Raw genomic sequence first — 26,093 nt, forward strand, 5'->3', positions numbered from 1 at the left:
TGCAAAAACACTCCTAATCTGTCAGATTGCGAGGGGCATCTCCTGTGCACAGCCCTCTTCAGATCACCCCACAGATTTTCAATGGGATTCAGGTCTGGGCTCTGGTTGGGCCATTCCAAAACTTTAATCTTCTTCTGGTGAAGCCATTCCTTTGTTGATTTGGATGTATGCTTTGGGTCGTTGACATGCTGAAAGATGAAGATCCTCATGTTCCGTTTTCTAGCAGAAGCCTGAAAGTTTTGTGCCAATATTGACTGGTATTTGGAACTGTTCATAATTCCCTCTACCTTGACTAAGGCCCCTGTTCCAGCTGAAGAAAAACAGCCGCAAAGCATGATGCTGCCACCGCCATGCTTCACGATGGGTATGGTGTTCTTTTGGTGATGTGCAGTGTTGATTTTGTGGCAAACATATCTTTTGGAATTATGGCCAAAAAGTTCAACCTTGGTTTCATCAGACCATAACACATTTTCCCACATGCTTTTGGGAGACTTCAGATATGTTTTTGCAAAATGTAGCTGGACTTGGATGTTTTTCTTGGTAAGAAAAGTCTTCCGTCTTGCCACTCTACCAAATAGCCCAGACATATGAAGAATACGGGAGATTGTTGTCACATGTACCACACAGCCAGTACTTGCCAGATATGCCTGCAGCTCCTGTAATGTTTCTGTAGGCCTCTTGGCAGCCTCCCTGACCAGTTTTCTTCTTGTCTTTTCATCAATTTTGGAGGGACGTCCAGTTCTTGGCAATGTCCCTGTTGTACCATATTTTCTCCACTTGATGATGACTATCTTCACTGTGTTCCATGGTATATCTAATGTCTTGGAAATTCTTTTGTACCCTTCTCCTGACCGATACCTTTTAACAATGAGATCCCTCTGATGCTTTGGAAGCTCTCTGCGGACCATGGCTTTTGCTGTTGGATGTGACTAAGAAAATGTCAGGAAAGACCTACTAGAACAGCTGAACTTTATTTGGGGTTAATCAGAGGCACTTTAAATGATGGCAGGTGTGTACTGACTCCTATTTAACATGAGTTTGAATCTACATCCTCAGTTATAAGAGTGTGTGCACACTTATGCAACCGCATTATTTTTATTTTATTTTTTTATATCCTCATCCTAAAAGATTTCAATTTGTTTTTCAGTTGAGTTGTACAGTTTATAGGTCACATTTAGGGCTCTTTCACATGGACGATCCGTATGTCCGTTTTTCATCCTTCCGTTTTCGGATGAAAAACGGACATACAGTCATCCCTATGGAGCGTCGGATGTCAGCGGTGACATGTCCGCTGACATCCGACCCGCTCTGATCCGAAAAGTGTAACGGAGGAAAAACCTACTTTTCCATCCGTTTTCGGATCGGATCGGATGACGACGGACACTACGGACCGTCATCATCCGATCCCCCCATAGGGGAGAGCGGCGCTCTGACAGGTGCATCGCTGCACAGCGTGCAGCAATGCACCTGTCATCTTCCTGCTCAGCGGGGATCGGCGGAGCTATCCCCGCTGAGCAAGCGGATATTCACGGGGCGGATCATGACTGATCTGCCCCGTGTGAAAGAGGCCTAAGGCTCGGTTCACACTGGGGCGACTTGTCAGGCGACCTAGTCGCCTGACAAGTCGCCTCCCGTTCTGTGCTATGGAACCGTTCTAATCGGAGCGACGCAAGTCGCTCCGACTTAGAAAAAGGTTCCTGTATTACTTTGGGGGCGACTTGGGGCGACTTGCATAGACTTCTATGCAGAAGTCGTCTCGCAAGTCGCCCCGCAGTCGTTTGCAGGTCGCCTCGCTGAGGCGACCTGCAAGTCGTGCCGCCCATGTGTGAACCGAGCCTTAAGGTGGAAAAAGTTCTGAAATGATTTATCTTTGTCTCATTTTTTTTTTTTTACAGCACAGAAACCTGACATTTTAACAGGGTTGTGTAAACGTTTTATATCCACTGAATATGAAGAAAGTTTATTTATTTGCAAAACATTATAACACAAACAGTGAAAAATGTGGGTTTTTTTTTTTTTCAAAATTTTGTGCATTTTGTTTATAGCTGTTTATATGCTGTAGCAAATTTAAAAAAAAATAAAATCCAGTGGTGATTAATTACCACCAAAGCTCTGTCTGTCTCAAAAAATGATAAAAATGTCATATGGGTACAGTGTTGCATGACATTTGGCATTCAAGGTGTGACAGCTGCTTAAAGCTGGAAATTGGGCTGGGCAGGTAGGAGCTGAATAGTGCCCAGTATTGAAGTGGTTAAAGAGTAAGGCCACTAAAAGGCAAAAATGTTGTGGAAGACTGGAAACGGGTACTATTGGAGATTTCTGGGAAAGTTTCCTCTCACTTCCTGTTGTTTCATGGTCACAGGAAGCGATTGGAAAACTCTACAATGGGGACACAAGGAGCAATAAAAGCATTTTAGCAAAATAGAGAAGAATCAATGAGACTGGGCTTCAGGGGGAATAAGGGGACAGGGTTGTCTTCCTCTAAATCAGCTAGATAAAACTCAATGGATATATGAATATACATAACTCTCTAGTATCTACCCTTTTAAGTTAAATTGTGGATATTTTTTTCTAAAATCAAATGTCTTTAAAAGAGAAGTGTGGGATTGGAGAAAAACAAACATTTATAGTCACCTAGATGACTGCAGCATCGATCCGAGCCCCAGCTTGGCTCTAAGACCGAGACCTGAACGATAACATGGTCGCTGATCACTCAGTTCTCTGTCTTTACTGAGCAGAGAGCAGTGGAATTGTCACCGGCTCTCTGCTCTGCTCCTCCACCGTAGCGTGGGGCTGTGGAGGGATGACACCCTTTGGCGCAATGGTGCCCGAGAGGCTGTAAGCCAGCTGTTGGTCAGGCATCTGGACGAATCCCGACAATGATGTATAATATCTGCAGAGCCTGGAATGGCCCTTTGACGTCAGCCGTGTGGGCTTTAAGCCCTCTGTCAGCTGAATTTGGGTCACAGGAGTGCAGTGACCCACAGGAGACGTATGGCCAAAAGAGCTTTGGTCATACTTCCCCTTTAACTTCAACTAGTCATTCCATGCAGAGCTCAACTTGCTTTTATTTCAGAACTTATGGTCTAATCCAGCAATTCTCAACCTCAGTGAGACTATAGCCCCATAAATTCTTCAAAAACCTGTGGGGTTTTTTTTTTTGCAGAATCATACTTGCCTAGATGGAGGCTGCATCTGTCCCCTGCCGGCTCGAAGACCTAGAACCGAGCGATCAAATACCGCTGATCGCTCGGTTCTCAGTCACCAGCTCTCTTTTTCGGGAGCTCTATCAGTCACCGCTGTCTACTGTGCTCACTGGAGCGCTGGGGGTGGGAGCGGGCCTGCTCAGGCTCTCAGCAGCTCGCTGGGAGGCTAAGCCTGGTGCCAGTGCAGGCATGTGGGCGGATCACTGACTTCATTGTCGCGATCCTGCCCGAGCCTGGACCGGCCCTGTGAGGTCAGCCGACAGCGGGCTTCAACCCGCTGTCTGCTGAAAACTGGTCACAGGAGTGCAGAACAAACTGCACCCCTGTGATCCACAGGAGAAGTATAGCCAAGCGAGCTTTGGCTGTACTTCACCTTTAAATGGGGAAAATAGCCACCAATTCAGTGGTGCCAGTGAGATTGCGGTTCCCAGGTCAGAGTAGCTCCTCTATTTATTGGTGTCAGTAGGGAAGAACAGCTCCCCAAATAGTTGGTGTAAACAGGATAGTGAACATAAAGGAAAAATAGACCCTTGCAGAGAGCAGTGCAGTGGGAGGGACCCAGCAGGCTCCACCCACTACAGACTGCCTGCAAATAACTACAGGAGGGGGGGAGGAGATAAGACCGGTCACCCTGCACAAAGCGAGAGGGCAGCAGTGAGCGGTCTTTATTAAAGGAAGCTCCTTCACAGTAAAGTCTCACACTGGATTACTGCACAGATCTGGAAGAAACATACAAAGCACACCAAGAGAACCTGCCTCTTGTATTTAGACAATATTGGATTATAAAACAAAAAAAAAAAATGTTACGATATAATTACAATATAAATTATGATAAATTACGATATAAAATTCAGAGCTGAGGCATTGCAAGACATCTTTGTGCTCTCTTCCAGGTCAAGAGTATGGTGCACCACTTATACTTTGCAGACAAAATGGATTCTCCTCGCAAGCATCGGTTTCCTGAGCGTTTCATGGATGACATTGCAGCATTAGTTAGCACTATGGCCAATGACATTGTCACAAGGTTTCAGAAGGTGAGCTGTACAGAGTGCTGCAGTTGTGTGGCGTTATCTTTGTTACACTCTGCACACATGAACTGAAATTAAACTGTTTGCTTAAAGAGTACTTTTCCTTTGTACAAAACTGAGAATGTGTATGTTATCCCCCCCCCCCGCTCCCATAATAACCTATATCCAATTGCCCTAGTGTCAGTGTGAAATACTATATGGGCGACTGCAAACAAATTATTGTGTTCCCACAACAACCAAAAGCAATATACATGTGCATATTTATCAATCATTTAGTCTTATAAGTGGTGTTCTTCCACGCTAAACAAGTTCACTTGCAATAGTCCATCCTTGTGTACCAATTCTTCTTATTCCATGCACAGTGACTCCTACCACCCCACGGCGCTCCAACTCCAGTTTTAACCCATCACCAGGTCCAAACATGCTTTCCCCTTGTTTCGTCAGATTGGACAACCCGTCAGAATTTTTTAACAAAAGTGACGTACCGTCACCGCCATCTTGCTACACCCCGCACTCGTCCGCAGTAAGGATACAGTGAAAAGGGCGCAAGCGGACATCTTGTTACACCCACCGGAGTCTTGTTTTTCACACTTATTTTTTAACAGTAAACTGAGCTTATATAGTGAAATACAGTATTTAAAATTCCGTCTGACTGTTTAGATGTTGAATTTTAAAAGCAGCGGTGAGCCTGCTGATCTTACGGGTTTGCTGACAGAACACCGCTGCTTTGAAAACTCTAAATTTAAACAGTCTGCGGGATTTAAAAATACTGAATTTCACTAAACAAGCTGAGTTTACTTTTAAAAATAAGTGTGGAATGTAAGACTCCGGTGGGTGTAACAAGATATCCGCTTGCCGCCTTCTCACTGTATCCTTACTGTGGACGAGTGCGGGGTGTAGCAAGATGGCGGCGAAGGAACGTCACTTCCGTTACAAATTCTGACAGGTCGCCTGATCTGATAAAAAGCCTTACCGGGGTAAACAATCAGGCTCCTCTCCGATGCCCCTCCTTGTTTCCTCTATTAATCTCTCTAGTAGTACACTCCACCTAGAACACTATACGTGTATATGTCTCTACAGACAAACTCATGCAAGATAGAGTGCTCTCATTAAAAATTTTGCACTTGCATGTTAAAAAAAAAACTTTAAGTCGCTTTGCAGTAAAACACAATGGGGCCTTCTGATCCTCAGCACAGCGTCCCCCAACTCTGCCCACCATGTGTCGTCACAGTCATGTGATTTCCTCAGGGGTCAGAAATATCTAAATCCGTTACACAACATTCATATTGGCTACTTCCCAAAAAGCAGCAAGAGTTCCTAGGAGCGCTTAGATCCAGAACAATTTATCTCAAGAAAGCTTATAATTGGCGGGGGGTCCAATGATTATGTGAGCCACACCATAGTCATATAAAAACTTGTAGTTTATTGAATTAAAAGGGATACACTTGACAAGCAGAGGTATGTATTAACATCAGCTAACCTTCATGAGTGCTCCACTGAGAGCGGTCCAGGATGTGTCTAGATGGATGGTGGGTCGCAGCGATGGTAAGGGAACTGGACTGGATTAGTGACTGCCCAGCTATCAACAGGTGCTGATCTGCCGCTGTATGTGACCAGGACCAAGGTGGGCTGGTGGTAAGCCGTAGCTCAATGCGAGAAGCTGCCCATGTCCAGCCAGTAGCGATGACATCACTCGCTTTGCCGCAACTGTCGGGGGAGGAAGCCGCTGGTGAAACACACACCTCACAGAGCCTGGGATGCAAGCTGGTGTCGATGGTCCTTTCACAATGATGACATGTTTCGCGCACCTGCGCCTTGTCAACTCATGTCTTCTTCCCAGCCATTAGCCATTTTTGTAAAAAATAATTTATTCATCAGTTAATTCAATGAAAGTTGTACGCGTTTCTCTTTCATGCTATTTATCAGATATGGCTATTTCCAGAGCTACCGCTTTCCATAGAGACCCGACCCTCCAACGTGACATTTTCTCTCTTAAACCAGTAGAAATGGAGTAGATCAATTAGCTGGTGACAAGGAACATTGGCTCTGGTGAGGCTCCTCCCAACGAAAATGGGGTGTCCTTCAAGCAGGGGACCCAGATTTGAAGCTTTATGTATATAAAGCCTAATGAGAGCGCAAAACCAATAGTCTGAGATTCCCAACATTTTAACATTGGTTCACAAACCACAACATAGAACAGTCAATGCATTTGCTCAAGGGCCTCCTCCTTCTTCAGTGCTTAAATGTAAAAGTGTAATTATGAGGACTCAAGACTGGCACAAACTACCTGCACCGGCTGATGTACTTGTGCTGTGTGTCACCTACCTGATGGAATTGCAAATAAATGGACTTTCCTCACATTGGTGTGCAGCCATTTTCTTCACATTATTTTGTTCGCGGCAGACGAGCCGAGGCGTGCACCAGCGTGAGAAGTCCCACCCACCTAACCACACCTGAATCTACTCACCTGGAGCGGCGTTTTTCCCCTGCTCTCCACTTGTCACCTGTAAACCAATATTTAAACCCATCTCTGTGCTAAGTTTTTCTTTTTTCCTGTATTGGTTTCAGTATTGGGCTGTGTTTTAATATTTTCCATGCCAGACTTTTATAAAATGAAGAAAAACTAAGCACAATTTGGCGTGGCCAAAGCATTTCTATTAAGCCATGTACAGGATGAATGATTGATTGGATGTGTTTTCTTTTTTTTTTTTTTTTCCCCAGGATACAGAAATGGTAGAGAGACTCAATGTCAGCTTGGCTTTCTTCCTCAATGACCTCCTGTCTATCATGGACAGAGGCTTCGTCTTCAGCCTGATTAAAGCCTATTTCAAGCAGGTAACCTTAATGCAATATTGCACTGTTCTCCTCTCCTAACCAGACAGATGCTGCTGGTTCTCAGTATTGTTAGGCGATACAGCGAAAACGGCACCACTCAACGCCCCTTGTCCTCCACCACTCAACGCCCCTTGTCCTCCACCACTCAACGCCCCTTGTCCTCCACCACTCAACGCCCCTTGTCCTCCACCACTCAACGCCCCTTGTCCTCCACCACTCAACGCCCCTTGTCCTCCACCACTCAACGCCCCTTGTCCTCCACCACTCAACGCCCCTTGTCCTCCACCACTCAACGCCCCTTGTCCTCCACCACTCAACGCCCCTTGTCCTCCACCACTCAACGCCCCTTGTCCTCCACCACTCAACGCCCCTTGTCCTCCACCACTCAACGCCCCTTGTCCTCCACCACTCAACGCCCCTTGTCCTCCACCACTCAACGCCCCTTGTCCTCCACCACTCAACGCCCCTTGTCCACCACCACTCAACGCCCCTTGTCCACCACCACTCAACGCCCCTTGTCCACCACCACTCAACGCCCCTTGTCCACCACCACTCAACGCCCCTTGTCCACCACCACTCAACGCCCCTTGTCCTCCACCACTCAACGCCCCTTGTCCTCCACCACTCAACGCCCCTTGTCCTCCACCACTCAACGCCCCTTGTCCTCCACCACTCAACGCCCCTTGTCCTCCACCACTCAACGCCCCTTGTCCTCCACCACTCAACGCCCCTTGTCCTCCACCACTCAACGCCCCTTGTCCTCCACCACTCAACGCCCCTTGTCCTCCACCACTCAACGCCCCTTGTCCTCCACCACTCAAAGCCCCTTGTCCTCCACCACTCAAAGCCCCTTGTCCTCCACCACTCAACGCCCCTTGTCCTCCACCACTCAACGCCCCTTGTCCTCCACCACTCAACGCCCCTTGTCCTCCACCACTCAACGCCCCTTGTCCTCCACCACTCAACGCCCCTTGTCCTCCACCACTCAAAGCCCCTTGTCCTCCACCACTCAAAGCCCCTTGTCCTCCACCACTCAAAGCCCCTTGTCCTCCACCACTCCACGCCCCTTGTCCTCCACCACTCCACGCCCCTTGTCCTCCACAGCAGTTTTGGGTGCATACCAAGGAGCCCGTCTGCACTCTAGTGCCGTAACTGATGAATAGAAGGTCGCCCATCGATGTCACTGGGATAAAACTTTATCTGTGGTGAAACACGTCAGTGAAGGTGTCCTCAGGGCGGGGACTCGCTGCAGTCCAGTTGTGGCTGAACGACGTTTTATCCAGTGTTGTCATTGGTGTGCGACCTATCACAGTTCTGGTCCTCCATATTATTATATCGCTACTTTTAGCCTGATATTTCAGCTCTGGATAACCCCATATGGATTCAATTTTTGTCTATTAACACAAACACACACTATATACAGTGTGTGTGTATGTGTGTGTATTTATACACACACACAGTAAAACCTTGGATTGCGAGCATAATTCGTTCTGGGGACATGCTTGTTATCCAAAGCTCTTTCCCCATAAGAAATAACGGAAAGTCAGATGATTTGTTCCACAACCATTTATTCATAAGTCCTTCAGTTTATAGTCCATATAGAAAGATTATAGCAGTGTGATAGGTTGTGTAACCATAAAATGTCCATCCACAAATGGAAGCCTCCACAAGGGGATTAAAAGCAAAATCCAGCAGGAGCTCCAGAGTATAAAAGAGAAGAGAGGCGCCTCTAAGTGTAGCAATATGGTTACATTTAATGAAGGTACAACATTTAGCAACTCACATGGTTGAGGAATAAAAGAATCACATCTAACTATGCAGGCTTTCGGGGTAAACCAGTCCACGTAGACCATCCCCCGCACCGCCGGCTATCACCAATGTCAGTCTGCAATCGTGACCGGGAAGACTACCCTGCAGTAGAGAGATCTCAAAGCGAGGCTTGAAGCACTCGTGGAAGGGACGATGGCGGTGCAGAGGATGATCTATGTAGACATCTTTACCCCGGATGTCTGCATACTTAGATGTGCCTCTTTTAATCATCAACCACGTGAGTTGCTAAATGTTGTACCTTCATTAAATGTAACCATATTGCTATACTTAGAGGCGCCTCTCTTCTCATTTATACTCAATTGTGACGTGACTTGTAGATCAAGACATCGCTTGTATATCAAGTCAGGATTTATAAAAAAAATTTGCTTGACTTGCAAAACGCTCTCAAACCAAGTTACTCTCAATCCAAGGTTTTACTGTGTATGTATATATGTAGATAGATAGATGAATATTTGCAAAAGTGCAAATATTTATGGAGATAATGGGGAAGGTTAAATGAAGTTTATGTGGAGAGGGAAGGAGTGATCAAGACAAAATTGAAAGGTCATAAGGATTAACATGATGATTAGGGCGAGGGGATTAAATCAATATTCTGCTTGATTTACATTTACAAGTGATAGGGCTTATTTTTATAAGTGGGGCAAGTTCTAAGTTCCTAGGATCAAACTTACTTGTGTTTCTTATTTCCAGGTATCAGCAAAACTGTATCAGCTGCCTAACCCAAGCACCCTGGTCTCCTTACGACTGGACTTCTTGCGCATCATCTGCAGTCATGAGCACTACGTCACTTTAAATTTGCCATGTGGCTTACTGACCCCTCCGTCTTCCCCTTCACCTTCCGTGTCTTCTGCCACTTCCCAGGTGAGACATTTCTATAGTACACTCGCCAAGCAATTTATTGGAAATATCTCGGGTCAGGTCTCCCTTTTCTCTAAAAAACAGCCTCAGTTCTTCAGGGCATGGATTCCACATACCTCAAATCCAGCCAGCAGTCCACTCGCTAGCGCTGACCAAGTCTTAAAGTGGTTGTAAAGCCTCAAGGTTTTTCACCTTAATGTAAGGTGAAAAACCTTCTGTGCTGCAGCTCCCCCCCCCATCTCACTGACTACAATACTCATTATCATAAACATCAACACAGAACTCCTTCACACAATAGCAGAGTTAATTAGCATAAACAACAATGGGTGAAAGACTCATAGAAGCCATACTAGACTAAGGGCCCTTTCTCACTGGGGCGGGGGGGCATCGGCGGTAAAGCGCCGCTATTATAAGCGGCGCTTTACCGTCGGTATTCGGCCGCTAGCGGGGGGCAGTTTTACCCCCCCCTGCTAGCGGGCGAGAAAGGGTTAAATACCACCGCAAAGTGCCTCTGCAGAGGCGCTTTGCTGGCGGTATAGCCGCGCTGTCCCATTGATTTCAATGGGCAGGAGCGGTGTACACTCCCCAGCAGGAGTACACTCCCCCGTCCTGCTAGCGCACCGCTCCAGTGTGAAAGCCCTCAGGGCTTTCACACTGGAGGCAAAGCAGCGGCACTTCCGGGTCGGTTTGCAGGCGCTATTATTAGCGCAATAGCGCCTGCAAACCGCCTCAGTGTGAAAGGGCCCTTATTTACAATAAACACATTATAGCAGACAACAGGCAGACAGGTGGCTGGAGTTGAAGACATCAGCATCTTCTATGAGTTCCAACATTTTTTGCAATTCCCGACCGGCTCACGCAGATATACTGCGGCAGAATGGCTCTCCTGGGCGAAATCCGGTATGAGTACGTCTTTCCCCTTTCTGGCCACCAGAGAGCGCGCGCGCGCCGCTGGAGGCGTGCGCTCGCTGCATGGCGGGGGACCGGATGCGCGTGGCCTGTGATCACGCGCAATCATGTGCATGAGTGCCAACACAGGGATTTGTGTGTGTAAACACACAAATCCCTGTGCTGTCAAAGGAGAGGAGACATGTTGTTTGTTCCTAAGTAAGTAGGAACAGCAATATGCCTCCTCTCCTGCTCAGTCCTATCCTCATACAGTTAGAACACGCTAAGGGAACACACATTTAATCCCTTGATCGCCCCCTAATGTTAACCCCTTTCCTGCCAGTGACATTTACACCGTAATCAGTGCATTTTTATAGCACTGATCGCTATAGAATTGTCCATGGTCCCAAAAATGTGTCAAAAGTGTCCGATCTGTCCGTCGCAATGTTCCAATACCACTAAAAATCATAGATCACCGCTATTACTTGTAAAAAAATATATATATTAAAAATGCCATAAGGCTTTCCCATAGTTTGTAGACGCTATAACTTTTGCGCAAACCAATCAATATACACTTATTGCGAATGGGGTTTTTTTTGTTTTGTTTTTTTTGTTTACTAAAAATATGTAGAAGAATACATATAGGCCTAAACTGAGAAAGAAATTTGTTTGTTTGTTTTTTTAAATTTGGGGGATATTTATTATAGAAAAAAGTAAAAAATATTGCGTTTTTTTTTTTTTTCTCTAAATTGTCGCTCCTTTTTTGTTTATAGCGCAAAAAATAAAAACCGCAGAGGTGATCAAATACCACTTAGGCTGCTTTCACACTGGGGCGGTGGGGGCGTCGGCGGTAAAAGAGCGCTATTTTTAGCACTGCTTTACCGTCGTTTTTGCGGCGGTATTCGGCCGCTAGCGGTGCGGTGTTAAAACCACTCGCATAGCGCGGCTATAGCCGCGGTATAGCCGCGCTGCCCCATTGATTTCAATGGGAAGGAGCGGTGAAGGAGCGGTGAATACACCACTCCTTCACCGCTCCAAAGATGCGGTTTGCAGGAGTTTTTTTTTGCCAGCGCACCGCTTCAGTGTGAAAGCCCTCGGGCTTTCACACTGAACAAACAGTAGCGGCTGTTTTGGGTCGGTTTGCAGGCGGTATTTTTAGCGCAATAACGCCTGCAAACCGCCCCAGTGTGAAAGGGCTCTAAAAGAAAGCTCTATTTGTGGGGAAAAAGGATGCAAATTTGTGTTGCATGACCGCGCAATTGTCGGTTAAATCAACGCGGTGCCAAATTGTAAAAAGTGCTCTGGTCAGGAAGGGGGTAAAATCTTCCGGGGCTGAAGTTGCTAAACTTCTATTTTATATGACAACCCTTTGTATTGATGATGACTGTTGGTTTACTATTTGGATTCTTTTAGATCCGTCTTTGATGTTTTGATATGTTCCCCATGCATTGTAGACCTTATTCTTACTGTCATTCTTTGTCTACAATTTGTGTCCTTTTTCGGAAAAAAACAAAACTTTTAAATAAATATATTGAAGCGGAAAGTGAAAGTAAAAAGAACCGAAATTTTGGGTTGTCCTGAGAAAAGTAATAGAAGGGAAATCTTCCAATGGGGACACTGGTTCTGGTGACCTGGGGGGGTCCCCAAGAGATTCCCCCTAATTTGCAGGGATTTCCTCTCACTTCCTGTTTTGGCTATGGGACAGGAAGTGAAGGGAAATCTCCCCAATGGGCCAAAGATAACAACAATAAACCTTACAGGGGTTAGAACCCTCCCTTACTCTATCCAATATTAAAAAAATAAAAATAAAAGTTTTGCCTATAGTTCTAGTTCTACTTTAAGCAGAGGTGAAAAAAGATTTGTAAAAAAAAGTTTAGTTGCGTATCTGTGGATCATTTTGACATGTTTTGATTATTTCTTCTTTGGCAGAAGTCAAAGTCCTGTGCTAGGTGCTGGCTGGGTTTACCATACTTTTGGGGTTTTGTAGCTGCCCCCCCCCCCCCCCCCTCCCAATGTTTCTTACTTTCTCCTTTTTTTCCCATTAACAGAGTTCTGGGTTTTCAACCAACATCCAGGATCAAAAGATCGCTAATATGTTTGAACTGTCGGTTCCCTTCCGGCAGCAGCACTACCTGGCTGGTCTCGTCCTGACTGAACTGGCCGTCATCTTGGATCCAGAGGGTGAAGGGTGAGCTACAGGAGACAGTTCACTAACCGCTGATTTTTAACCACTTTAAGGACCGAGCCTCTTTTTGAGATTTGTTGTTTACAAGTTAAAAACTGTTTGTTTTTTTTTTGCTAGAAAATTACTTAGAACCCCCAAACATTGTACATTTTTTTTCCTAACACCCTAGAGAATAAAATGGCGGTCGTTGCAGTACTTTCTGTCACACCGTATTTACGCAGCGGTCTTACAAACCCACTTTTTTTTGGGGAAAAAAATAAGCTTTTTTGAATTAAAATATAAGACAACTGTAAAGTTAGCCAATTTTTTTACATTGTGAAAGATAATGTTACGTCGAGTAAATTGATACCCAACATGTCACGCTTCAAAATTGCGCCCCGCTTGTGGAATGGCGACAAACTTTTACCCTTAAAAATCTCCATAGGCGACGTTTAAAAAATTCTAAAGGTTGCATGTTTTGAGTTACAGAGGAGGTCTAGGGCTAGAATTTTTGCTCTCACGCTACCGATCGCGGCGATACCTCACATGTGTGGTTTGAACACCGTTTTCATATGCGGGCGCTACTCGCGTATGCGTTTGCTTCTGCATGCGAGCTCAGCGGGACGGGGCGCGTTTAAAGATTTTTTTTTTTTTTTTCTTATTTATTTCACCTTTTATTTTTTTATTTTTACACTGTTCTTTTAAAAAAAAAGTTGTCACTTTTATTCCTATTACAAGGAATGTAAACATCCCTTGTAATAGAAAAAAAAGCATGACAGGACCTCTTAAATATGAAATTTGGGGTCAAAAAAACCTCAGATCTCATATTTACACTAAAATGCAATAAAAAATTATATATATATTTTTTTTTTGTCATTTAAATTTTTTTTTAAAAAAAGTCCCTTTAAGAACTATGGGCAGAAGTGATGTTTTGATGTCGCTTCTGCCCTGCAATGATATGGATACGGGTGGGGGCCATCTTCTCCTCACTCATCTCCATGTCACACAAGGCACAAGCATCCGATCGCCTCCGCCACTGCCGACGGCTCCGGTAAGCGGCGGAGGGCACCGGAGCACAGCGGAAGGGGGGGGGGGCCCTCTCACGCCGCCGATAAAAGTGATCTTGCGGTGAATCCGCCGCAGAGACCACTATTATCGGAAACCGGACCACCTGCTGAAGAAGAGGATACCGGGGTAATGGATGCAAGCTGCTGCCATAATAGCGATATTCTTCTTCAAAGTTAGGACGTAAATCGGCGTGCGGCGGTCTGGAAGTGGTTAAATGAGTTATTTAGTAATTGGGAGGAAATACGGGTTAGCTGGTTTTAAAATTTATTTTAAAAAACATTACAACTGAAACCACGAGCCCCCCCATGTCTTTTTATCGCTAAGGGGCTCATTCACGCCATGAAAACTGATTGGAAAACCGCGCAGATTTCACTTGCAGAGACGACAGTTTACATCAGTTTTTATAAGTTATGTGCCCTGTTCAAACCAGAAGGAGTAATGAACCTCTCAGGACGGGAATTGCATCCTCTCACCTCCCCCCCGCCAGATAGGGTGACGGCTCAGTATACAGGAAATGTGTGAACAAAGAAAGTCCGGATGACCGCAACAATCAGAATAAAAAGCACAGCTGCTGACGCGTTTCACACCACTTTACCGGTGCTTAGTCATTGGCTATGACTAAGCATCAGTACAGTGGTGTGAAACGCGTCAGTGGTTGTACTTTTTATTCTGATTGTTGCATGGACTATTTTCAATAAAGGAATTCATTTGGAGTGTGGTCATCCGGATTTCCTTTGTTCACATATGCCCTGTTCAAACCAATGCTGATTTCATGTCCGTTTTTTTCTGTGTAGAAAATTGTGCATACACGCTGCAGATACCTGCGCTGAAAAAATCCACACGTTGGATGTGGAGGAAGTTATAATCACCTGTGTGGCTTTTAATAAAGCAGCTGACAGCCTCTTCTCCTCCTCTCCCCTCCGCTGCTTTCAGCTGCTTTATTGAAAGCCACACAGGGAGATCGGTGATTATAACTTCCCCCACCACCGCAACGATCGTTCCCGAGTGTCCCCTGTATCCTTCTCCGGCTCACCTCTGTGCTCCTCCGTGGGCTCCTCCGGTCCCCCCTTGTCCTCCTGTGGTTCCCCTCTGTGTCCTCCCGTGGTTCCCCTCTGTGTCCTCCCGTGGTTCCCCTCTGTGTCCTCCCGTGGTTCCCCTCTGTGTCCTCCCGTGGTTCCCCTCTGTGTCCTCCCGTGGTTCCCCTCTGTGTCCTCCCGTGGTTCCCCTCTGTGTCCTCCCGTGGTTCCCCTCTGTGTCCTCCCGTGGTTTCCCTGTGTGTCCTCCCGTGGTTTCCCTGTGTGTCCTCCCGTGGTTCCCCTCTGTGTCCTCCCGTGGTTCCCCTCTGTGTCCTCCCGTGGTTCCCCTCTGTGTCCTCCCGTGGTTCCCCTCTGTGTCCTCCCGTGGTTCCCCTCTGTGTCCTCCCGTGGTTCCCCTCTGTGTCTTCCTCTGGTCTTCCCCCTGTCCTCCTCTGGTCCTCCCCCCTGTCCTCCTCTGGTCCTTCCCCCTGTCCTCCTCTGGTCCTTCCCCCTGTCCTCCTCTGGTCCTTCCCCCTGTCCTCCTCTGGTCTTCCCCCTGTCCTCTTCTGGTCTTCCCCCTGTCCTCTTCTGGTCTTCCCCCTGTCCTCCTCTGGTCTTCCCCCTGTCCTCTTCTGGTCTTCCCCCTGTCCTCCTCTGGTCTTCCCCCTGTCCTCTTCTGGTCTTCCCCCTGTCCTCCTCTGGTCTTCCCCCTGTCCCCCCCGGTCTCTTCCCTGTCCTCCTCTGGTCCTCCCCCCCCGTCCTCCTCTGGTCTCCCTCCGTGTGCTCCTTCGGTCCCCCCCCCGTCCCCCTCTGGTCTCCCTCTGTGTGCTCCTTCGGTCCCCCCCCCCGTCCTCCTCTGATCTCCCTCTGTGTGCTCCTCTGGTCTCCCCCCGTGTTCTCCTCTGGTCTCCCCCCGTGTCCTCCTCTGGTCTCCCCCCGTGTCCTCCTCTGGTCTCCCCCCGTGTCCTCCTCTGGTCTCCATCCGTGTGCTCCTTCGGTCCCCCCCCCCTCCCATCCTCCTCTCGTCACCCTCTGTGTGCTCCTTCGGTTCCCCCCCCCATCCTCCTCTGGTCTCCCTCTGTGTGCTCCTTCGCCCCTCCCCCCCATCCTCCTCTGGTGTCCCTCCGTGTGCTCCTTCGGTGTCCTCCTCTGTCCTCCTTTGGTCTCCCCCCGTGTGCTCCTTCGATTCCCCCCCCCCCGTCCTCCTCTGGTCCCCCCCCGTGTGCTCCTTCGGTCCCTCCCGCTGTCCTCCTCTGGTCTCCCTCCATGTGCTCCTTTGGTTCCCCCCCCTATCCTCCTCTGGTCTCCCTCCGTGTGCTCCTTCGGTCCCCCCATCCTCCTCTGGTCTCCCTCCGTGTGCTCCCTCGGTCCCCCCCCCTCCTCCTTTGGTCTCCCCCCGTGTGCTCCTTCGATTCCCCCCCCCCCGCCCCATCCTCCTCTGGTCCCCCCCGTGTGCTCCTTCGGTCCCTCCCGCTGTCCTTTTCTGGTCTCCCTCCGTGTGCTCCTTTGGTCCCCCCCCTCCTCTGGTCTCCCTCCGTGTGCTCCTTTAATCCCCCCCCCCCCCGTCGTCTTCCTCTGGTCCCCCCTGTGTGCTCCTTCGGTCCCTCCCCCTGTCCTTCTCTGGTCTCCCTCCGTCTGCGCCTTTGTTCCCCCCCGAGTACTCCTTCAGTCCCCCCCCCCTCCTCCTCTGGTCTCCCTCTGTGTGCTCCTTTGGTCCCCCCCGTCCTCCTCTGGTCCCCCCCGTGTGCTCCTTTGGTCCCCCCCATCCTCCTCTGGTCCCCCCCCCGAGTACTCCTTCAGCCCCCCCCCCGTCCTCCTCTGGTCTCCCTCTGTGTGCTCCTTTGGTCCCCCCCGTCCTCCTCTGGTCCCCCCCGTCCTCCTCTGGTCCCCCCCCGTGTGCTCCTTCGGTCCCCCCCGTGTGCTCCTTCGGTCCCCCCCCATCCTCCTCTGGTCTCTCCCCCCCGTGTCCTCCTCTGGTCTCCCCCATGTCCTCCTCTGGTCTCCATCCGTGTGCTCCTTCGGTTCCCATCCTCCTCTCGTCACCCTCCGTGTGCTCCTTCGGTTTCCCCCCCCATCCTCCTCTAGTCTCCCTCCGTGTGCTCCTTCGGTTTCCCCCCATCCATCTCTGTTCTCCCTCCGTGTGCTCCTTCGCCCCCCCCCTCCCATCCTCCTCTGGTCTCCCTCCGTGTGCTCCTTCGGTGTCCTCCCCTCCTCCTTTGGTCTCCCCCCGTGTGCTCCTTCGATTCCCCCCCCCCCCCGCCCCATCCTCCTCTGGTCCCCCCCGTGTGCTCCTTCGGTCCCTCCCGCTGTCCTTTTCTGGTCTCCCTCCGTGTGCTCCTTTGGTCCCCCCCCTCCTCTGGTCTCCCTCCGTGTGCTCCTTTAATCCCCCCCCCCCCCCGTCGTCTTCCTCTGGTCCCCCCTGTGTGCTCCTTCGGTCCCTCCCCCTGTCCTTCTCTGGTCTCCCTCCGTCTGCGCCTTTGTTCCCCCCCGAGTACTCCTTCAGTCCCCCCCCCCCTCCTCCTCTGGTCTCCCTCTGTGTGCTCCTTTGGTCCCCCCCGTCCTCCTCTGGTCCCCCCCGTGTGCTCCTTTGGTCCCCCCCATCCTCCTCTGGCCCCCCCCCCGAGTACTCCTTCAGCCCCCCCCCCCCCCCCCGTCCTCCTCTGGTCTCCCTCTGTGTGCTCCTTTGGTCCCCCCCGTCCTCCTCTGGTCCCCCCCGTCCTCCTCTGGTCCCCCCCCGTGTGCTCCTTCGGTCCCCCCCGTGTGCTCCTTCGGTCCCCCCCCATCCTCCTCTGGTCTCTCCCCCCCGTGTCCTCCTCTGGTCTCCCCCATGTCCTCCTCTGGTCTCCATCCGTGTGCTCCTTCGGTCCCCCCCCTCCCATCCTCCTCTCGTCACCCTCCGTGTGCTCCTTCGGTTTCCCCCCCCATCCTCCTCTGGTCTCCCTCCGTGTGCTCCTTCGGTTTCCCCCCATCCATCTCTGGTCTCCCTCTGTGTGCTCCTTTGGTCCCCCCCGTCCTCCTCTGGTCCCCCCCGTGTGCTCCTTTGGTCCCCCCCATCCTCCTCTGGTCCCCCCCCCCCGAGTACTCCTTCAGCCCCCCCCCCCCCCCGTCCTCCTCTGGTCTCCCTCTGTGTGCTCCTTTGGTCCCCCCCGTCCTCCTCTGGTCCCCCCCGTCCTCCTCTGGTCCCCCCCCGTGTGCTCCTTCGGTCCCCCCCGTGTGCTCCTTCGGTCCCCCCCCATCCTCCTCTGGTCTCTCCCCCCCGTGTCCTCCTCTGGTCTCCCCCATGTCCTCCTCTGGTCTCCATCCGTGTGCTCCTTCGGTCCCCCCCCTCCCATCCTCCTCTCGTCACCCTCCGTGTGCTCCTTCGGTTTCCCCCCCCCATCCTCCTCTGGTCTCCCTCCGTGTGCTCCTTCGGTTTCCCCCCATCCATCTCTGGTCTCCCTCCGTGTGCTCCTTCGCCCCCCCCCCTCCCATCCTCCTCTGGTCTCCCTCCGTGTGCTCCCTCGGTCCCCCCCCCTCCTCCTTTGGTCTCCCCCCGTGTGCTCCTTCGATTCCCCCCCCCCCGCCCCATCCTCCTCTGGTCCCCCCCGTGTGCTCCTTCGGTCCCTCCCGCTGTCCTTTTCTGGTCTCCCTCCGTGTGCTCCTTTGGTCCCCCCCCTCCTCTGGTCTCCCTCCGTGTGCTCCTTTAATCCCCCCCCCCCCGTCGTCTTCCTCTGGTCCCCCCTGTGTGCTCCTTCGGTCCCTCCCCCTGTCCTTCTCTGGTCTCCCTCCGTCTGCGCCTTTGTTCCCCCCCGAGTACTCCTTCAGTCCCCCCCCCCTCCTCCTCTGGTCTCCCTCTGTGTGCTCCTTTGGTCCCCCCCCGTCCTCCTCTGGTCCCCCCCGTGTGCTCCTTTGGTCCCCCCCATCCTCCTCTGGTCCCCCCCCCGAGTACTCCTTCAGCCCCCCCCCCCCCGTCCTCCTCTGGTCTCCCTCTGTGTGCTCCTTTGGTCCCCCCCGTCCTCCTCTGGTCCCCCCCCGTGTGCTCCTTCGGTCCCCCCCGTGTGCTCCTTCGGTCCCCCCCGTGTGCTCCTTCGGTCCCCCCCCATCCTCCTCTGGTCTCTCCCCCCCGTGTCCTCCTCTGGTCTCCCCCATGTCCTCCTCTGGTCTCCATCCGTGTGCTCCTTCGGTCCCCCCCCTCCCATCCTCCTCTCGTCACCCTCCGTGTGCTCCTTCGGTTTCCCCCCCCATCCTCCTCTGGTCTCCCTCCGTGTGCTCCTTCGGTTTCCCCCCATCCATCTCTGGTCTCCCTCCGTGTGCTCCTTCGCCCCCCCCCCCCTCCCATCCTCCTCTGGTCTCCCTCCGTGTGCTCCTTCGGTGTCCTCCTCTGGTCTCCCTCCGTGTGCTTTTTCAGTCCCCCCCCTCCTCCTCTGGTCTCCCTCCGTGTGCTCCTTTGGTCCCCCCCCTGTCCTCCTTTGGTCTCCCCCCCCGTGTGCTCCTTCGATTCCCCCCCCCCCGCCCCATCCTCCTCTGGTCTCCCTCCGTGTGCTCCTTTGGTTCCCCCCCTATCCTCCTCTGGTCTCCCTCCGTGTGCTCCTTCGGTCCCCCCCCATCCTCCTCTGGTCTCCCTCCGTGTGCTCTCTCGGTCCCCCCCCCCCGTCCTCCTTTGGTCTCCCCCCTTGTGCTCCTTAAATCCCCCCCCCCCGCCCCATCCTCCTCTGGTCTCCCTCCGTGTGCTCCTTTGGTTCCCCCCCTATCCTCCTCTGGTCTCCCTCCGTGTGCTCCTTCGGTCCCCCCCCCCATCCTCCTCTGGTCTCCCTCCGTGTGCTCTCTCGGTCCCCCCCCCCCCGTCCTCCTCTGGTCCCCCCCGTGTGCTCCTTCGGTCCCTCCCTCTGTCCTTCTGTCCCTCTCGCTGTCCTTCTCTGGTCCCCCTCTGTGTGCTCCTTCGGTCCCCCCCCCCCTCCTCTGGTCTCCCTCCGTGTGCTCCTTTAATCCCCCCCCGTCTTCCTCTGGTCCCCCCTGTGTGCTCCTTCGGTCCCTCCCCCTGTCCTTCTCTGGTCTCCCTCCGTGTGCTCCTTTGTTCCCCCCCCCCGAGTACTCCTTCAGTCCCCCCCCCCCCCCGTCCTCCTCTGGTCCCCTTCCGTGTGCTCTTCTGGTTCTGGTAAGTGATCACTCTGAGCATCGTAAACTGTGTTTAAGATGTCTCAGTTTTATGAATGGAGAGGAGCCGCTGTCTCCTGTCCATTCATCTTCAGTGCATTGTAAAAGATGATAAAAAAAAAAACTACTGATACAGTCCACTGTCACATCGGTGATAAAAAAAAAGTATTGGTAATCAGTATCTGCAAGTACTTCGAAAAAAAAAAGTATCTGTACTTGTACTCTGTATTAAAAAAGTGGTGCAACCCTAGTATGAACAGCATGTAATACGACGTTCATTGATCATTTTTAATGATGTGGATTTTGTGACACTTTAAGCTGCAGAAGGCATCAGATGGGTGTTCACTCGCCCTGGTTGTGATAATTTGACTTTCACCTGCGGGGCACGATCTGATTTTTTTTTTTCCCCTCCCACTACAACACGCGCATTTTACAGGCTGGAGGACTATTTGGCATGCACCATATTAACTTTGAGCATAGTACAGTAGTTGCATCAGCATTGAGCTTAAAGTTTAAAAAAATCCCAACGAACACTGCCCGCTTCTATACATGCCGAGGTTAACAGAGAACATGCAGTTATTTAAATATTGTTTAGTGCTTAGCTGGACTGTTGTATTTGCTCTGCTAGTGATAACTAACTGTGGTTACAAAACTCCTCTCAGGTTATTTGGATTGCATAAGAAAGTGATCAATATGGTACACAACCTGCTATCTACTCACGACTCCGATCCCCGCTATGCTGATCCCGAGGTAAAGGCCCGCGTGGCCATGCTGTACCTTCCTTTGATTGGCATTGTCATGGAGACCGTCCCCCAGCTGTACGATTTCACAGGTATGTTACCAGGTCATCGGCCTCGGCATGCTCCCAGAATCCTCTATGGTGAGTCCATCTTTGCAACCCCCCCCCCCCCGTGCAAGATAAGATCTATGTATGTATGTGGTGTAAAGCCACCCTGACTCCCAGTATCCTACTGCCCTCTTGCTGCCACAATCTTTCAATTGAGTGATGTTTGATACATTTAAAGGTTAAGTTCACCCTTATAAAAAAAAATTACTTCACACCTTTTTGTAGGAAAAAAAAATGTGCCTTTATCATTTTTTCACAGGAGCCTGCAGAGCATTTCATTCCTGATCAGTGGATGGCGGGTGCAATGCCATGCTCCTGCAGACGCCTCCTACATTTCTGTGCCTGTACCTCTGTCAGGGGTGTCAGCTTCAGAGCCGTGGGAAGTGTCAGTGGACTAAAAGCGATCAGTGGTGGCTGGTGTTCAAATTTCTTGGGAGGGGGGTGGCACGCACAGCCACCCTTTTTGAAGCCAATTAGAGCCTCAGGCTCTAATTGGGTGCTTCCAAAGAAAAAAAAAAGCAACCTGTTGAAATCCATGCATCTGACGCCATGCATGTAGATTAGGGTCCGGGCGCATGGATTAGGGGGGGCGGCGGCACCCGTGCGCCCTGTATGAGTGGCCGCCACTGGTGCTGATCAGCAAGCTCGCAACCTGTTGGGGACTACAGGCGTGCCAGACCAAACTTAGTTTCCCCCGCTGTCACAGGGGAGTGGTGAAGGGAACGTGCTGCAGTCTGTTAAATGTTACACCCTAAATACAGGTGTAACTAGGGTGACCACATTTCCAAACTGCCATTCAGGGACACCCCCCACCCTTTCCTAAAAAAAAAATGATTTTTGATACTTTTTTTGTGATCCTGTGGATTTCACGGGTTCATGTTGGGACCTGTAGTTCTTCACTATTTGGGGGGTCACATCTTCAGCTCTGAGGGTTTCGTGCTAGGACCTGTAGTCCTTCACTTTTGATGGGGGTCACATCCCCCAAAATTGAAGGACTACAAGTCCCAGCATGAACCCCTGATATCTAATAATGTGACCCCCCCCCCCCAAAAAAAAAATTTTTTTTTGAAGGACTACACTTCTCAGCATGAACTCCTAAGATCTAAAGGTGTGACCCCAAAGAGTTCACAGGTTCATGCTGGGACCTGCAGTTCTTCACTAGTTGGGGGGGGGGGGGTCACATCTTCAGCTCTGAGGGTTTCATGTAGTCACATCTCCCAAAAGTGAAGGACTAGAAGTCCCAGCATGAACCCCTAATAGCTAAAGATGCGACTCTTACCCCCCCAAAAAAAATTTGACAGACTGCAAGTCCCAGCATGAACTCTTAAGATCTAAAGGTGTGACCCCATAGATTTCACGGGTTCATGCTGGGACCTGTAGTTCTTCACTAGTTGGGGAAAGGAGGGTGTCACATCTTCAGCTCTGAGGGTTAATGGTGGGACCTGTAGTCCTTCCCTTTTGGGCAGGTCACATCCCCCAAAAGTGAAGGACTACAAGTCCCAGCATGAACCCCTGATATCTAAAGATGTGTTCTCCTCCCATCTCTCCGTGGGTGTCATCTGTCCTCTGCTGCCATCTCATCTGCCGTCCTCTCTGCAGTCAGTGCCTCATGACACACACATGGTGTTCCATCCATCCCCGGCGCCCGGCCTCACCTCTGAGTATTGAGAGTCGCTCTCAAATCCTGGCCGTTCCCTTCCCTCTGAGCATGCTGCCGGAGAAGATTGAGGAGGAGATGGGTTGAGCTAAAGCACTAGGCGCAGAGGAGGAGGAAGTTAAATCCTCTTCCACTCTGAATGCTGGGGCCTTGGCTCCGCTCTGTGGTGACCTGGCGTCACTGGTTGCTAGTTGCCAGGCTGTCTTAGCAACCAGTTTGGGCAGTGTAGAGCCAGCGGTGGAACAAGGTAAAATGGGTCTCGGCCGGCCAGGACAAGTACTGTCTGAGTAAAGTGGCGATGCGGCGGCCTTTTCTGAGGACGTCAGATCGACTGGGGGGGGTTGGCTGTGCCAGTTTAATTCCAGGATACTGTATTGTTCTGGAATGAAGGTGCCCGGAAAACACAGGACAGACCTGCAAAATGCGGGACTGTCCTGGGCAATACGGGACAGACCTGCAAAATGCGGGACTGTCCCGGGCAATCCGGGACACGTGGTCACCCTAGTTGTAACATGTTTCAAAGGTGAACTTGCCCTTTAAACCAGGGATATGCATTTAGTGGACCTCCAGCTGTTGCAAAACTTCAAGTCCCATCATGCCTCTGCCTCTTGGTGTCATGCTTGTGGTGATCAGAGTCTTGCTATGCCTCATGGGAATTGTAGTTCTGCAACAGCTGGAGGTCCGCTAATTGCATATTCCTGCTTTAAACCGTTCTAAATTTCATTAAGAATGATTACTTGTTGATGAAAGATCTCGCATATGCAGAAGTTGATATTTTACATTCCTGACTATCCTGGAGAGAAGTATTATATACAACAAATGATTCCCATTTCTTTTATTTGCAAAGGACACAGTTTGCCACCCAGGCCACTTCTGACATTTTTGTCAAGTCAAACATGGCAAAATTAGCTTTTTTTTGCTAGAAAATTACTTGGAGCCCCCAAACATTTTTATATATTTTTTTTTAAGCAGAGGCCCTAGAGAATAAAATGGTGGCTGTTCTAATTTCTTATATCACAAAATATTTGCATATCTAACTGGGCCAAATCCTCTTTCTATTGTGTTTCACGCACTCCCCCCTCCCAGACACTGCAACTCATAGTGGGAAGGGTTTCAGCAACAGAGAGGCAGTGCTGTCATTCCTGAAAGCAGTGGGCGGGGCTAAGTGTGCCCAGGTGCTGATTGACAAGCTCATCAGTAACAATGCTGATAGTCACACCCCCCCTGCAACATTGTTTCATCCCACTGTAGTGCAGAGCCTACATGAGAGAGACAACTCCGCTCTAGATTCAGGAGCAGTGCAGCATTGTTACCACACCGTCACAGGAAGCTGCATGAGATATATTCACTGGCAGGATCAACAGGTATCTGTGAGACTTTGCAAACTGTAAGTTCTGCAGGACACTTATTTAATGAGAGCCAATAGTTCTACTAAAAGCAATAGTTCTATTTTCATACAAATTAATATATTTATTGCTGAAACAGTTTGTGTTTGTTGTAATTTTGATTATGATGTGGATTTAATGTTACAAGACAAAGTTATGTGGCACCCCTTCCTCGTGCCTAATTCATGACAACGGAACCCCCTTTTTCTGGTGTGGATAGTGAAAATTGTGTTTAGTTGAATCTATAATAAGAAACTTCGTAATTGGAGAGGAAATGTTCTGTTTTGGCAGAGACTCACAACCAGCGAGGAAGGCACACCGCTGCCTCTGGGGAGGATCCCGACAGCGAGGGCGGAAACATGATCAGCCAAACGGTCGCCATGGCCATCGCGGGGACGTCGGTGCCGCAGCTGACGAGGCCGAGCAGCTTCATGTTGACATCACAGGTGCCGTATTCTCAATCAGCATATACAGATAGGTCACTCCTTCCTGTGACCTCTGTGTCACTAAAGGCTTCATTTATGGGTTAGGTCGGAGGATGGAACAAACGTATGCAGCAGTGGCACCCCATCCTTTAGGGGCACCCGGGCACCGCCCGCCTCTACCCACGCCACCATTTATATAGGGGATATGAATAATGGATAGATTCATGCATAGCATAAATCTAGCCACGGCCACCCCCTCTTCATGCGTCCGGCCCCTTTCAGGACGCCCGGCGCTTGAATTACGGCGGGGGTGTTTTTTTTTAAGCACCTGATTAGAGCCAGAGGCTTTAATAGGCTTCAAAATAGGGTGGGCTCGTGGCGCAGAGCACTGCACCATAAGCCCACCCAGGTGTTGCAACAGCAAATGAACATTCGCTGTTGTAACACTGATCCTCACCCTGGTCAATCGGAAGCAGGTCTGAGAACCGTTTTCCGATTGGCCGAAAAGAGAAGGGTCCCAATCGGCCACCGAGCCGAGGAGGAGGGAGTAAAACGGAAGCTGCCGATGCCCGTGTAGAGCAGGGGAAGGGAAAGCTGTCACCGCCCCCGAGCAAGGGAAGCCCTGCATAGATGGGGTAAGTGCAGCAGAACCGACCGACCGATCCGGGGGGGGATTATGGGTGGTGTTACTCCAAAATAATTACCACCGGCCGCCACTGGTATACGGCATCTGACACTCCTGGAAGTGTCGAATTTTGAAGGAAAGCCTAATGGAGCCTGCGACCCTACAATGGTGAGAGGGCAGGCATAGTAGTTCTCATCTTGAATGGCATTTATTTAGATTTTTAATTTCTTCTGGCAGGGTCATTCTAAAGCAGACCTAATGCTTAATGTGGCTGTAAACCTCAGAGATACAATATGAACAAAGCATATCCCTTTGTAGTGTGTACTTGTCTCAATCCAGACCACTAAGTGTAATTTCTATCTGCTGCTTCGTTCCTCTGCTCTTGACACCAAGAGGAAAAAAAGGTGACACGGGAGGGCACTCCAGCACACAGCCTGTGATTGACAGCCCCAACTCTGTTCCTGTGTGCTGTGTGAAGGGGGGGGGGGGGGTGGTGTCCCTTCCCTCCAATCAGTTCTCACTGAGTATAACTTCAGCACCCTACCCCCTGCTTTCTGAAAGCTCAGCCAAGCTGTAAACATTCTGCACTTTAAACAGGTGTAGAGGGCTGCAGATAAGCAGGTACCTTTTTATGTAGGAGGATTTTTTTTTAATCTCTGTGTATCACCTAAGGATAGTCACTTCACTGGGTATATGTGAGGGTTTTCAACCACTGTAATGCCGCGTACGCACGATCAAGTTTTTTTACTGTAGCTGGAGTTTGATGATCAGTTCTTTTATCCAAAGGCGCTAAGGTTTATATTTTTCTCTATCAAAATGGTATAGAGAGAAGAGCTAAGGATGAGAATTAAACCTATATAAAGTCAATAAGTCAACCAATTCAGCTCTTCAATCAAAGAAGTACCCAGGCATGTACTGGCCATCGAGACTAAGGGGAGATTCCCGGTGGGCCGATGGCTCAGTGGGCCAGTCAAATGCGGTCCTGGAGCCGCTCCTCTCTGACAGTGAGTGATCGCAGTCACTCCTGTCAGGAGGAGCTGCTTCCGTCATATGCTGGAGAGAGCATTAGGCGTTATGCTCCCTCCAGCCTGCAGGGGGAGATAGACCAACGGCAGACTTTCCTTCCTC

The 26,093-nt window shown here is 50.3% G+C and overlaps 1 protein-coding gene across 1 annotated transcript in view; it reads left to right on the top strand.

The window, feature by feature from the left end:
- DOCK7 (dedicator of cytokinesis 7) overlaps nt 1-26,093 on the top strand; it is a 272,852-nt gene that overhangs the window by 173,076 nt on the left and 73,683 nt on the right. Inside the window, exons 25-30 of the mRNA XM_073593823.1 lie at nt 4,100-4,240; nt 6,956-7,069; nt 9,590-9,760; nt 12,694-12,833; nt 20,689-20,858; nt 24,207-24,361. Coding sequence (XP_073449924.1) covers nt 4,100-4,240; nt 6,956-7,069; nt 9,590-9,760; nt 12,694-12,833; nt 20,689-20,858; nt 24,207-24,361 — 891 coding nt within the window. The remainder of the gene's footprint in view (nt 1-4,099; nt 4,241-6,955; nt 7,070-9,589; nt 9,761-12,693; nt 12,834-20,688; nt 20,859-24,206; nt 24,362-26,093) is intronic.

This window comes from Aquarana catesbeiana, linkage group LG07 (assembly GCF_042186555.1).
Source record: "Aquarana catesbeiana isolate 2022-GZ linkage group LG07, ASM4218655v1, whole genome shotgun sequence".
NCBI classification, from domain to species: Eukaryota; Metazoa; Chordata; class Amphibia; order Anura; family Ranidae; genus Aquarana; species Aquarana catesbeiana.